At 39.9% G+C, this 14724-nt stretch overlaps 1 protein-coding gene and 1 long non-coding RNA gene across 10 annotated transcripts in view; one reads left to right on the top strand and one right to left on the bottom strand.

Moving 5' to 3' along the window:
- The window catches only part of LOC144585810 (uncharacterized), a 256170-nt gene that overhangs the window by 193967 nt on the left and 47479 nt on the right, over window positions 1-14724 (top strand). The gene's annotated exons all lie outside the window — the stretch shown is intronic.
- XDH (xanthine dehydrogenase) overlaps window positions 1-14724 on the bottom strand; it is an 83379-nt gene that overhangs the window by 63649 nt on the left and 5006 nt on the right. For 3 of the 9 annotated variants that reach the window (XR_013540373.1, XM_020809339.3, XM_020809340.3), the window contains exons 2-5: window positions 7627-7684; window positions 6866-6962; window positions 5071-5179; window positions 3426-3552 (exon numbers count right to left, since the gene is read on the bottom strand). Coding sequence is in view for 8 of the 9 variants with exons in the window: in XM_020809339.3 (XP_020664998.3) it covers window positions 3426-3552; window positions 5071-5179; window positions 6866-6962; window positions 7627-7684 (391 nt within the window). In the remaining variant the exon portion in view is untranslated. Of the gene's footprint in view, window positions 1-3425; window positions 3553-5070; window positions 5180-6865; window positions 6963-7626; window positions 7685-14611; window positions 14710-14724 lie in introns of those variants that run through there. The other 6 variants (XM_072991104.2, XM_078383011.1, XM_078383014.1 and 3 more) reach the window with 4 other exon arrangements.

Below are 14724 nucleotides of genomic sequence, written 5' to 3'. Positions count from 1 at the left end.
CAGATGGACACCTAATTTTCCTTTGCCTTCTTCCCAAAGGAGAACAATGCTCAACTTGATTGGGATAGAATAAAAGAAAGTAAAAGAAACAGCTGCTCAAGGTAAGTGGAGCGGTAATCCAGGAATCCTTAGCCACCACTTTAAATGAGTCCAAGTCTGCAAGGCCAGATGAGCTACATCAAAATATGCTAAAGGAACATGCAGATACAATCATAGAGCCTCTGTCTATAATGATAAAATGTGTAGATGATAAAATGTGGGTTAGATTATGCTATTGTCAAGGGAAAGGAGTACAACAAGGCTGTATATTGTCTCCCTGCCTATTTAACTTATAGGTAGAATACATCATGCAAAAGGCCGGACTGGAAAAATGTAAGCAATTCTAGGCTACAACAACCAACATGTATTATACAAATGAAATGAATTCTGCTTTGGGCAGACCTCAGATGGGCTCCAAAGATCTGGACAACAACTCAACTAAGATATCAATTAATTATATACCACCTCATTAGTGCTGAAGCACTCTTCTGGGTGATTTAGAAACTGTTAAAACCAATTGCATAAAACAAAACACTAAGCTGCAAACAATAATAAATCGTAGCCTGAAAAAAAAAATCTGGAAACCAAGCCATATGAAGAAATGTTGAGGAAGTCGCATGTGTTTAGCCTGGAAAAGAGAATGCTGAGAGGTGATATGATAGTCATCTTTAAATATCTCAGCAAATAAAACAGGTCTGTAGGTTTAGCTATTTGAGATGAAGAGACAATACACTAGAAAAATCAAAACAATTAATGGTTTGCATTCAAGGATTAAATAAAATGTGCACTTTACAACAAAATGAATTAAAGCACTGGACGAAGTTGGCTCTTCTATGCTATTATGTACTTTGTGCCAAATTAACCCTTTAGAAACAATTAATTTGCTCCTAATTTCCCACAGATTCTCCAGCTCAAGAAGCTTACAACAAGCTGTGGAAGAGGTTTGGGTAAAGACTGCAGATTCAGTAGTTATAATCTCTGTTGTTCACGTCCTCAATACTTTGATTTGAGAGACAGATTCTCCAACATCTTTGTGGCTCACTTAATGTGAATTAAGTTATGTTGCCTTTCTGGACTTCACACATCTAAATGGTTTCTCCTCCATGTGGATTCTCACACGGTGCTCGAAGCCTGAGCTCTGACTGAAGCCCTTTCCACACTCCATGCATTTAAATGACTTCTTCCCTGAGTGGATTATCTTCCACATTTTATGCATTTGAAGGGCTTTTCTTATGGGCTGCAAGCTGTCCATTCTGACTGAAGCACTTTCCGCATTCCAGGCACTGAAAAGATTTCTCTCCTGTGTGGCTTCTCTTATGACAATTCCATTGTGTGCTGTGGCTGAAGCTCTTTCCACATTCAAGCATTCAAATGGTTTCTTCCCTGTATGCATTTTGAAATGGGAAGCCAAGTTTGAGTACTTTTTCCACCTTAAGAGCATTTAAATGGTTTCTCTCCTGTTGGATTCTCTTATGGGAAGCAAGGTATGTGCTCTGACTGACATTCTAAGCATTTAAATGGTTTATCTTCTGTGTGAATTCTTTCATGGGAAACTACAGTTGTGTTATGACTGAAGCTCTTTCCACATTCCAAGCATTTAAATGGTTTTTCCCTGGTGCAGATGTTCATATGGGAATCAAGGTGTGTGCTCTGATTGCAGCTCTTTCTCCATTCCACACATTTGAATGGCTTCTCCCCTGAGTGGATTCTCATATGATGAGCAACGTCTGCATTCTGACTGAAGCTCTTTCCACATTCCAAGCATTCATATGGTTTCTCTCTCTCTGTGGCTTCTCACATGGGAATCAAGGTGTCTGCTCTGTCCGAAGCACATTCCATATTGCAAACATTGAAAAGGTTTCTCTCCCACATGGATTCTCATGTGACAATCAAGTAATGAGCTGTGGCTGAAGCTCTTTCCATGCATTTAAAGGGTTTCTCTCCTGTGTGGATTCTCTTATGGGAAGTGAGCTCTGACCCCAAACAGAAGCACTTGTCACATTCAGCACATTTAAAAGTTTTCTCCCTATTGTGGATTCTGACGTCATAATTAAGGATTGTGCTGTGAATTGAGTTCTTTCCACTTTCCAAAATCTACTTTGGTGTATGGAATCGGTGATATGAAATAGGGTTGGTTCTACTAGGGAAGCTCTTACCATATTCTAAGTACAGTTTCTGCTGTTTATCAACAAATACTTCAAAATATATATGCTGAAATATATATGACATCTCCTCTGACACATCAGTAGCGAGAGAGACCAGATTGGCTGCATTCTCTTCCATTACTTCCTGATGCAGACCCCTTTGGCTTGGATCCAGCAGAGCCCACTCCTCTTCTGCAACATACACAGCAATGCCCTCTGTGGTCACCATTACACCCTTTGGGTTCAGAGAGAGGTCTGAGGGAGAGAAGCACCCAGCAGCTCTACACTGCTTGGTACCAACTAGGCCAGGTTACACAAAAGCTGTTTCTGCTCTTCCAGTAAGAAGAGGTGAGCAAGGATAGGTCCCCAGCATCATGCCAAAGATAAGCTCTTCTGAGGCATCTGATATTTCAAAATGCCTTTCTTCTGGACCAGAAGGTGCCCTTTACAAGTATCAGAGACACTTCCTGGCCCCAGGAGACACCTACAGTATTTAAAAGCTGACATGGAAGACAGAGCAGGCTTAATTTCCATAGCTCCACAGAATGAGACCCAAAACAATGAATTCAAAATATAGAAATGGAAATTTCAGCTAAAGATTAGGAAGAACTAATTGAAAGTAAGAACAGTTTGACAATGGAACTGGCTACCCTAGAAGGTGGTAAAGTCTCCTTCACCTGAGGTTTTTAAACAGAGATTGGATGGTTCTGTCAGGGACACTTTGGCTGTCGACTTCCTGCTTTGTCACGGTATTGGACTTAATGACCATTCCAGCTCCACTGTTCTATAACTCTATGAACTAGTGTCCCTGAGGTTCTGCCTAACTTGGGAAAATGCAATTCCAGTCTCAAAAGAACTTATGCTAAAGCATCAAAGATCCACCTATTGCAAAATCTGCCTGAATTGACTTGACACTCATCCATTCTAGATATATACTTGGCTTTCTAATCAATTATTAGTTATTGGATGTCGCTATGATATATAATGTAAGGAACCCAAATAAAAGAGGTTAAGAAATTCTGTACTGTATTTTTCTGTTTATAAACACAACCATTCAAGATTTATTTATGTGATCTGGTTCCTTCAGGAATGCCTGATTAATTGGAAAGCAGGCTGGTTATGAGCTTAGTCTGTTTTAAATCAGTTGAGTACAACTGGCTAGTAGGTTAGAAAGAGGATAATATGAACTACCTATTAATAAGGTTGAAAGTCAGAACAATGTAAGTTGCAGATCATTGTTACCTTGAAAAGCATCTTCAATCTCCTCTATTTTAGGTGCTGATTGATTACGAAGTAGTGTGTACATGGACATGACAATCCCAGGAGTGCAGAAACCACACTGTGACCCATGGCTTTTTGCTATTCTTTCCTGGAAGAATGAAAGTGCCACTTTAAAAAACAGTTCATAATTCTGCAATACTGGTTTCCTCAATTACTGTAGTTGCTGTGGGGCTGAATAAATTCTCATTGAAGATGAGTAACATGAAGAAGGCACAAAATGCTGAGGCCTAATTACTTAAGTAATAATAACTAATTACAATTACAGTGGTATTTGTGGAAACAGCAAAGACTTCTATGGCATCTTTGAAGATTAGGAGGTTTATTATTACACATGTTTCCATGAATTACCATTCACTAATAATTGCATCAGTCTTCATTTTATGCATTTCCTCTAAAATTATTGTTTACAATTACTCCTCAGTCTGAGTGTGTATGTGTTTAAGAGAGAAAGAGAGAGAGAGGAGAGAGAGAGTTCTGCATTCATTTGTGGAGTGCAAATCACAAAAAGTATGCAATTTTTAAAATGTACAACTTTTATTGTTGTTGTTTAGTCGTTAAGTTGTGTCCAACTCTTCGTGACCCCGTAGACCAGAGCACTCCAAGCCCTCCTGTCTTCCACTGCCTCCCGGAATTGGGTCAAATTCATGTTGGTAGCTTCGGTGACACTGTCCAACCATCTCATCCTCTGTCATCCCCTTCTCCTCTTTCCTTCACACTTTCCTAACATCGGGGTCTTTAAAATGGTGCAAAATCTTACATAAAGAATGGTTGTTTCACATGTTTTCACAATGCTATTTGATTTTAAATGGCGGTTTCATTATCAGTGGAGGTATCAGTCAAATCACTGGAATCCTTTGTTCTTTCATCAGTTAAAAATTCTTTTCCTCCACTAAACTAGTTTTATGGGTTCATTCTGTTTCCAATATTTTATGAGGTTTCACAGTTTACAGTATCTTGCATGGCTTTTCAGTATTTATTTATTTATTATAGCTGAAAATACTTAAAAGTCACCATCCATCCTAGGACAGTGGGAAACAACAGAATCACCAAAAATACATCATTATCATATAAATTAAGAAAAGAAACACAGTAATGCTATAGAACAAACAGAACCCACCATTCATAACAAAAAGATGTCAAGCTGGAGATGAAATAACTGCAATGTTGACTCAGAATTCAACAATTGATTCAGTGGGTCTATTCTAGCAGGGTTTCTGGTTCATATATTTACTTATTTTATATGGATTATAGGATGATGTAAACTTCAAGGTTGCCTACAATTATTATACAATACATATGTTTAAATAAGTAAATATTTAAATATGTTTTCTGCTTTGCTCCCCAAGAACAAGGTATTTTCAGATTACCCTCAGCAAACCATACTAAGTTCTTCAGCTAAACAGTTCTGTCCTAATTCATATGCCAGTTCTTGAATAGCGTCTCTTGTAATGGTGGCATTAATTAGAAAAAGTCTAATGAAATGAGCCTGGTAGCTACCATTGATGGGCTGGTTAGAACCAACTGTTTTAGGCTCTTTCAGCAGCAGAGAAAGATGACAGAAGAGTCCAGACAGTTTGTCATAAAACACTACAACATGATAGCTTACCTGTACTGGATGCAGCCTCGTCTTTGTGCTTCCTATGCCTTCAACAGTAGTTACTGCAACATGATGGAGGGCACAAATAGGGAATAAACAAGCATTTGCAGAATAGTGCCTGGAGTTGTGTGTTAAGGATCAGCTTGCTATGTAATATTTGGTGGTACCACTAAACAAAGGCTGATTCCTAACTTTTTAACTTAAAGATTTGCAATTGTTTTTCAATTATATTTATACTTGATTTTTAAAATCTTGCTGTTTGTTTAAGCTTGGGTTCCCCTATGGGAAGAAAGATGGCATATAAATGATTTAAATAATAAATAAATAAATGAACTCATGCAGAGCTATTTTATGACTGAGCTGCTAGCCATGTGGTGAAACTGTAAGATAGGCAGCAAGATGGATGAATGTGTTCAAACAAATGTTCTCAATGCAGAAGAATTCTCTTTGTGTATAGAATTGCTTCTGCACAGATGTATGCATTGTCTTTTCTTCAAAAGGCTGCTTATGTTTTTTTCTTGGTCATGAACAATTCAGAATTCTGCCATTGACAGACTATACGGACAACAATGGCTCAAATTCTGAGATTTGTTAGAGGTTACTTCCCCCATGTTATAGAGCTTCATGGGCAGTCCAAAAATTTAACCGTCAGCCAGGTCGGTCGGTCAGTCGGTCGGTTGGTTGGTTGGTTGGTTGGTTGGTTGGTTTGCTGGCTGGCTGGCTGGCTGGCTGGCTGGCTGGTTTGTGGAACTTTTATGTTGCCCCATTCGTGCATATCACTATTGTGGATGATTTACAAAAAACAAGATAAATTAAAAACAACAACAAAACATATAAGTCAAAACAACAACAAGACTTGTGCCCCATGAATTAGGATTTCATCATCATCATCATCATCATCATCATCATTATTGAGAGTTAGTGAAGAAGTTCTCAATATTGTAAATTTCTCTGGTCAGTTTCACTTTGCAAAGGAGGAGAGAGCACTTGCCCCTTCCTTTCTCTGCCCATTCGTAAATTTCCACTATCATGTCAGACTATAGCTATCCCACTTGGAAAATAAATAAATAAAAACAATCCTACAGTAGAATCAGTGAATGAAGATGTATACCAACAGAGGCATTCACATATATCAAATTGATTTTTTTGCCCACATTAAATTTAAAAAAAACTTTACCAGCCCAGTAAAATACATCACTTCCACTTTTTAACAAATCCTAATTCCTGGGCATACAAAAAATATACTTCCATGTGTGTCATGTAGCAAGGATTTTAAAAATCAATTTTATTTAAGCAAAACCCAATTCAGCAGCAGTTCTTATTGCCGTATAACCGAATCCTAAGACAGAAAGAATGGCACTGTGACTCCCTCAGAAGACTAGTGATAGAAAAGACTGAGATAGAAAAAAATGAAACTGTGACTCCCTCAAAAGACTAGTGCCATACTCTGTTACTGAATTTCAAACATTTCAGCATGGTCTGTCATAAAAAGTAAATTTCAGATCTAACAAAATGAATAAAATCCAAATTTTCTAGAAAAAAAACATATTGCCTAGTAGCCACATATTCAATTGCCAGTCATAACCACAGCATAAAGTTGTCATCAGTCCACAAGTCTACAATACACTGGAAGAGAATGCTTTTTAAAACACTTCCTGTCAACTGTTCATACCATGATCTGGACTAAAATTGAGGTTTTGTGAGAATCAGATTTTACACAACAAAACTTTTCTATCTCCCACGTATCGGATTCCTGCATTTAAGACCTGTTCTTCCATCCCATTATGTGTGGTTTAAAGGATACACAATTTTCTTTTGGAAGCGATCAAACTTGGAGATCATAACAGTGCAGGCACCGCATCCACCTTCTCCACAACCCAGTTTGGTTCCACATAAGCCCACTACCGGAATTGCAATTAAGGGAAATAGAGAGACATAGGAAAATACCTAGAAATTCTTAAAACTGGAAACGGCATGTTACAATTAGGAACAAAGGTTACTCAGATTATCTCTTAACCATTCTGCAAAACAAGCTGAGCTGAGATAGCAATTTGTCCATCTCTATGTACAGGTTTTAATGCAGGATTGGACAAAGTGCAGCCATCCAAGATGGCTTTTATGGCCCAGCCCTATTTGGTTCCTTCTTTTTCTATCAAGAAAAGGGGATGAATTGCAGCTTCCAGAGACTTCCTGGAGTGATGATTCACTTTATAAATCAGTCACAATTCTGCTCTAAGATTTAATATCCCACAATTCCAAAAATTTTAGCTACTATCATCTGCTCCCCCTCCAGGTTCTGAAACTGGCCACACACAGATGCCGAGTCTCCTGGGGGCAGGAAAAATGAACCCAGGCACACCAATGTTTACGCCTTCATTCTTGAAGGACTCCTTGTTGCGCATCATCGTCAGGCCTGGAAATGGGTGAAGGAACAGGTCATACGGAATTCAGTGATGTCTCAAATTCTTCAGGACTTTGACCCTTCATCCCTGCCCTATCAGGCAACTATGACATGCCTTAACCATTTAAAATCTCATGTACTGTGTGCTGCATGGCATCGGATACGTTTCCGTCGAAGGTATGTTAGTAGAGTGGTTTCTGGGTCCACGTTTTTCTCCACCACCTGAAAGAAAAGACACATAGGTTCTTGAATGAACATGTGCCATGAATTCCATGTCAAAAAACATGTTAGTGGTGCCACCTACCCAGCAATGGATAATATTCTGTGAGACTAGAACATTTCAGCGTTTATCAGTAAATCTCCGTGATCATCAAGCACCTTTGACAATTGACCATTTCTCATATGATTGATTGGTTTAATATTACTGTGACATGTATACATGGGCATTTAACTGGCTTTTTAAAAGACTGTTTGAGGAATTTATTAATTTAATCTGCTTTATACTTTAACTTCTTTTAAAGACAGTGTTGTTATCCACTTTGTCACTCTATGGTTTCACTGGAGAGGTAGAATATATGCAAACCTAAAACTACACAAATAATGTTCTTAGCAAGGTTTAATCTACGACTGAAGGAAAGCTCAGGCAATGCTTCTCTGGAATTCTTTCACAGAGATTTTTCTGCCCATAGTATGGCCCTCTTTGGTTCTAGATGGCATTCTAGCTGATGTCGCCGAAGAGTTGCCTCCCCATCCTCTCCCGTTTGGAGAGGCAACCTCCCTGTTCTGTCTTCAGTCCACCAACTCCAGAAGCCTGTAGTGGAACTGGACATTGTTCAATATACTGTGGTACTGTACTGCAAAATCCAGAGATCAGGCTGGTGCTTCCTGTAATGGCACTATCCTTCCAATTTTCAGTGCAAGAAAAATTGGACCCGAATACATGTGTATTTATTATTCTGAAGTAGACTTTGTGGCATCCACCATTTCATTGAACTTGGCTTGGCTTAAGCCCTGCCCCAGCCTTGCTTTTCCCACTTCCAACCATTGACCAATATTCTTGCTAAGTTAGCCATTTTTCATTATTCCTTGCCGTTGTGTCTTTGTCCATAGGCTAATCTTTGTTACCACTTACAAACAATGTTTTTGGACAAACTTCTCCCAAATGCTGGTAGAAGCTTTGTGATTTTCATCTGTTTCCAGATACTGGCTTTAATGTTTTATGTAGATTCTGCTTCTCTTCAAAAACCAAACCTTAATCTCCAGTTCCCTACATGTGCAGTATATGGCGAGTTCTGTTCAGCAATGTGTGTCTGCCAGCAAAAGGGATTCTTCTGTCTTGCCTTTCTCTAAATCTGGTTCGGAGATCTAGGGAGACTCTCCATACTTTCTCCAATTTGGGCAGAGGCAGGGAGAGTGCAGGGGAAAAGAGAAAGGGGATTGATTTCTCATGGCATGGCGAGAAATCTGCTTAAGGTCCATCTTGTTTTGATAGACAAAGTCAACTAATAAGTATTGGGAATAGGACTGAGGAGAAATTGCAATCTGACAAACAAAAATACCTATATTTTTGAGGAGGCAGAATGAACAACACAAGGTTGGTGGGTGATTTAAAAAACTGGGAGGGGGGAGAGAAGGAAGATGGTAAATGAGCTAAAAGTTCTTTTCGGATTTTTTTTTTTTACATTTTAATCTAATCTAATTTAATTTAATTTTTATGGGTTTTTTAAAAAAATATTTTAGATCTACACAGGTGGCAAATGATGCCAGCTTGATATTGGAAATAAAAATTCACCTTCCTTCAGTACATTTTTCAACAGGGATTCCCCCCCCCCCTAAAAATTAAGCAATAAGTATCACTGGTCTTATTCTCTTCATGATGTTTGTTAGTTTCTTAGTTTCTCCTAACTTTCCATTGTTAAGTTTCCTTAGCATCATAATTGTATTTTCTTTTTTGTCTTTTAAGTCATACTGGCAGTATGCTCTCTTTTTTTAACAAAACCTTTCCCAAATTCCAAACGTCTTCCAAAATTCATCAGAAAGAACTTGAGATTTAAGCAAGTCAAATGTGGGAGAAAGCAACACTGATAGATTTAATCATCCCTTATATTAAGCCTAGAAAACTACATGTTGGATTGTTTGTAATATTGCTTGCCCTCCTATCATTCTAAAACTCAGCTTTGCTTTCCAACTTTGCCCTCAGGGTCAATGAATGAGATTTCTCCCTCCTTCTCTTCAAGGCTAAAGAACATCAAGTTCTGCTTTGTTATTAACAGATTATGTAAATGCATTTCTTAAGCACCCGTGCCTGGTGGTGTGATGTGATCATATGCTCTTGCATTTTATCATTATATGAAAGTGTACACTAACATTACATAGCCTGGGTTGATAAGAGATTCCAAACAGACAACGGAGAGCATTTCTGCGCACGATGTCTCTCTATGCCACAAACTGTGGTGACAGGCACCAGCTTCAGACAGCTTGTTAAGGGGGAATAGACAAATTTCAGGCAAACCAGATTGATAAATTGTGCAGAAATGATGTTTCATAATGACAGTAGTAGCCTATTGTCCAGGCAGGGGACACTTCATCCAAGAGCAATAGGGTGAGTCAGTTCCACCCTCCTCAGAAAACATGGAACTTATGGGCATGCAGATATCTCCCGTTGAATAGCAGGCATCTCCAGGTAGGGCTAGTGGTAAACCCTTTTTTAAAAGACTGGAAAGCTGCTTCCCACCAGAGTCAGCAACAGTGGGCTAGATGGATCAGTGGACTGACTGAAGCTTCTGCAGTTCCGCATGTTCCTGTATTCCAAAGGAATAAGCCACTGAACATCAGCTGTTAAGCAGTAAAAGGCAAAAGAGGGCAGTGCTCTTCAGTCCTCACGTCCAAGCTTCTTGAAAACCTTGCATGGTGGAAGACAGAGGCTGGCCTTCACTGATTCTTTGACTGAGCAGAGCATGTTTGAACAACATGACCAGAGTTCTAATACTAACACTTCTCTACTTATTTAAAGCCTAACAAGATGTCATAACCAACATGTTGGGTGCTGTGTTCATTTTATTCTGTCTGGAATGAACATACTGTACATGATTGCTGTGGCAACAAGGCACTGGCCAAGCTGGAAGACAATGGAACAGTTTGGATAGGCTACAAGATTGGATATTTTCAGTGACTCCAGGCCCAGAGTGTACCCTGATAAGATCCTATAGTCATATCGTGTGCCACAAAACAAAGGGATGATTTACTCTCTGGGAATAAATAAAGGGGGTGCAATGTTCCTTTTCTGCCATCTATTAACAGAGAACCGAATTTTAAGGGTGAAGGTAAGGAAGCCAACTAGACTACAGTGACGTTAGAGGCATCAGTGGAGCAAAGAAGTAGTTGTTGCTTGGTGTTAGGAGGCCGAGACAGAATCACACTCATTCAGACTCACATTCACAGTTATATACAGATGTGTCTCCATTCACATTTTCTCATGTAATCTTTACTTTTGCAGATTTTTACTGCTCTTGGGCCTTTGGCCCTTGGTTTATCTTGATTTTGAGAGGAGCAACAGTTTTTACAATCATTTAGATTACTCCTTCTAAGAGATCCTATACCTCCCTTACACAGAAAGCAATTTTACTACTTTATTTTACATTTTTTCCTTCTGATTTTTTTCCCCTTTGGATTCTTCGTATCCATATCCAGGGGATATGAATATGAAGTGGTCCATTCCTGCTTCCCCCTGAACCAACCGGGTCCACTGACCAGGCTACACATGCCATGCTTGTCTGTCAGCATTATTGTTGCACCGATCATGGAAGTAGCTGCCCCAACTCTCTCCACAACCAACCACTCAGCAGCTGAACAGGGAGACTCGTCACCTCACCTTCTTGCTGGAGTGGTCGGCTGTAGGGAGAGGGGAGAAGTGCCAGTGGGACAACTTCCACGATTGGAACAATGACAATGCTGATGGACGCACACACCACCTGGAGCCCCATGAGTGGACCAAGCAAGTTTGGGGAGGTGGGAATGGACCACCATGGCACCTGTGGTGCCACACTTTGTATTCCTATCCCCTGGATACAAATATGAAGCGCCCATGTCTAGTTAGGGCAAATGAAGTGTTTTATAAAGCTCTAACTGTGGCTGATTTTGCATAATTGTAATTTCATCTGATGCTTAAATACAGGTTGTTCTCCTTTACACTTTTCATCTCATCATTGCATTGCAATGTGTTCTAAATTCATTGATTTTACTTTGATTTCTTTTATATTGTATCTCCATTTCATGGGTCTTATTTCCTGTTTATCTGTTGTGATTTAAAATCTTCAAATTAATAGCACCTGTGGATAGTCTCAGACCATTTCTGGTTTCACCTTTGGCCCACTGCCGGGAGGCAGTAGAAGACAGGAGGGCCTGGCGTGCTCTGGTCCATGGGGTCACGAAGAGTCGGACACGACTAAACGACTAAACACAACACAATTTTAAATAACAGGTATGGGGGGAGGCAATAAGGAGAAAGATAGCTTCGAAGGAGACAGGTTTGTAGCCCCTAGACACACACCCTATTATAATCCTGCTAAAAAAAAGTTGTAGCTGGGGCCACTGGCAGCTTACCCATCCACCCACATTAACTTTAGTGGGTTTTTTCATTGGGTCTGCAGATCAGAAGGAAGAGTATCCTTCCTGAAGTGTGGTGTCTAGAACTGGACACAATACTCAAGGTGACGCCTAACCAGTGCTGAATAGAGGGAGACTAGCACCTCACGGGATTTTCAAGCTATGTTTCTGTTAATGCAGCTTAAAATAGCATTTGCCTTTTTTCACACTGTTGGCTCCTACTCATCTTGGGATCTACAACAATTCCAAGATCCTTTTCGCTTATATATTGCTGAGCCAAGTGTCCCCCATCTTGTAACTTTGCATTTGGTTTCTTTTTCTAAGGTGCAGTACTTTACACTTATCCCTGTTGAATTTCATTCTGTTGTCTTCAGCCCAGTGCTCCAGCCTATTAAGGTCAATCCCGCCCACACCTAGTCAGCTTGCTAATCAGGATATCATGGGGCATTTTGTCAAAAGTTTTGCTAAAATCAAGATACACTATGTCTACAGCATTCCTTCTGTCTACCAGAGAGGTTACCCAATCAAAAAATGAGATCAAATTAGTCTGGCAGGATTTGTTCTTGACAAATCCATGATTCTAGTTATTATCACATTGTTTTCTAGGTGCTTGCACAGTGACCATTTCATAATTTGTTCCAGAATTTTCCTTGGGATTGATGTCAGGCTGACTGGCTTGGAGGTCCCAGGTTCCTCCTTTTTTGACCCTTTTGAAGGTAGGAACATTAGCCCTCCTCCAATCACCTGGCACCTCACTCGTTTCCCATGACTTCAAGAAAATAATGGACAGCAGTTCTCAGAGTTCTTTGTCAAATTCTTTCAGTACTGGAGATTTGAACTCCTTCCACTAACCACTCATTTCCAGCTATAATCAAAGTAGAGCTGAGTTGCTATCAGTGGGCAAAAAGAAACATTCCGATTTCACACAAAAATGAAATAGCTGCTTAATGCACATCAAAGATATGCTAATTAAATATAACTGGTTGGCTCTATCTTGTTAGTGGCAATATTCCTACATGAAAGCCATATCTTATCAGTTGCTCCTTATCGCTCAGTGATACAGCCTTGAAGTCACATGCAACAAACAATACTGGTTCTTTGCAATGTCAGGCTGCCAGCAGTAGAGTCAGAATAACCATTCTCATCCATGGCAGTGCAGCATATTCTACTCTGGCTTCTCAGTTATCATTCCCAGAGGGTGTGTTGAAGTGCTCCACCCTTCCATTTAGACTTCCATTGCAGCAGCATTGCACAATGCCAACCAATTTCTCTCTGCAGGAATTCTGAACAACTGTGCTTGCAACCAAGTCCAGTCTGGAGAACTTGAGGTCATCATGACAAAACTAGCACAACATTCTGTTGTAACTTGACCCTCCTTTATTTTGCAGAAAAACAAAACGAAGACGGAAGGGTTAGTCCATATTAGGTGTCTTAGAGGAAACACTTCAGGCTGTTTTCATGCAAAACAACGTTGGCATTGAACTACTACTCTAGTGGTAAATTTCAAAATGCAGGTGCTCATCATGGCAATTACCACAGCCAGCCCTTCCCACTCAAGGAGTGTCTAAAAATGCAAGCAGCTGAATCAGCCCATATAAACAAATTAGGATCAGGGCTTTTGTAAAGCTAATGGCTCTTGCCTGCCTTCTCAAGAGACCAAACCACCCTCAAATACATTACATTACAGCAGGGATCTCTTGCAACAACAAACTGTTGCTGGAAGAATCCATTTCTCTCTCAAGTTCTGTGAAAATTACAGCTAAGCTCAGAGGGAGCAGAAAACTCTGATGGGGGAGACAAGGTCTTGGTCCCTGCTACTGAGAAAGTCTCAGGTTTCTGACCTTGCATGGCTCCACTGCATCACTCTGCAGAACACACTCGAGGATGGGAAATCATCCTTTGAGAGACAATAACTCTTTTCTGGAAGATCAGGTGTATTTATCACTGTTTAGAAATAACTACTTATTTACAAATAACATACCATAGTAGCTACAACTGGATACTTTTCCATAATGAAACAAATAGATAAAGTTAAGGTAAAAATAATGTAACAAGCCATCTCAAAACTACTTCTAGGTATAATTAGTCACCATTTCTAGTTTCTTCCCAGTTATTTCAAATGGACATTTAAGGCTTATTAGAGCTTGTGTGCAGCTGGTGCTAAAACCTCAAATATTATTTCCTCCCTCCCTTTCCTTTCTGTAGTGACACAAGAAGGATGCATGCTGATTCAACCAGGCAAACAAGATTCTTGTCTTCCCATCCCTACGCAAGGAAAATACTAGCGGAGCCACTCAGCTTTCCTAACTGCAGCCTCACAATCTTCTAAGGACAAAGCACATGGCTCTGCAAGGAAGGAAGGATAACCAATTTGCTACATGATTAGCTTATGCAGTTCGGCCCCATCTCCACCCCCAGCAGCCCCTTCCCACTGCTCAGTGCCCAAGGAAACTCTCTAGAGCTGCCAAGACCCAGAGGTGCAGGTTCCCCCTGTAGAACATCAGTAGGCAGTGGCAATAGCACTCGTGTATAACAGTACTACACCGTGTTGCAGGGAGTCCATCTCTTTTCAAGGAAGTGTCAGCCAACGCTGCAGACAAAGAAGCATAGTTCTACCATGCTGAATCAGAGTGATATAAACTATTTATAGTGAAACC

The sequence above is a fragment of the Pogona vitticeps genome, chromosome 1 (genome assembly GCF_051106095.1).
Source record: "Pogona vitticeps strain Pit_001003342236 chromosome 1, PviZW2.1, whole genome shotgun sequence".
NCBI lineage: Eukaryota > Metazoa > Chordata > Lepidosauria > Squamata > Agamidae > Pogona > Pogona vitticeps.
This window is presented reverse-complemented; position numbering and strand designations above follow the sequence as displayed.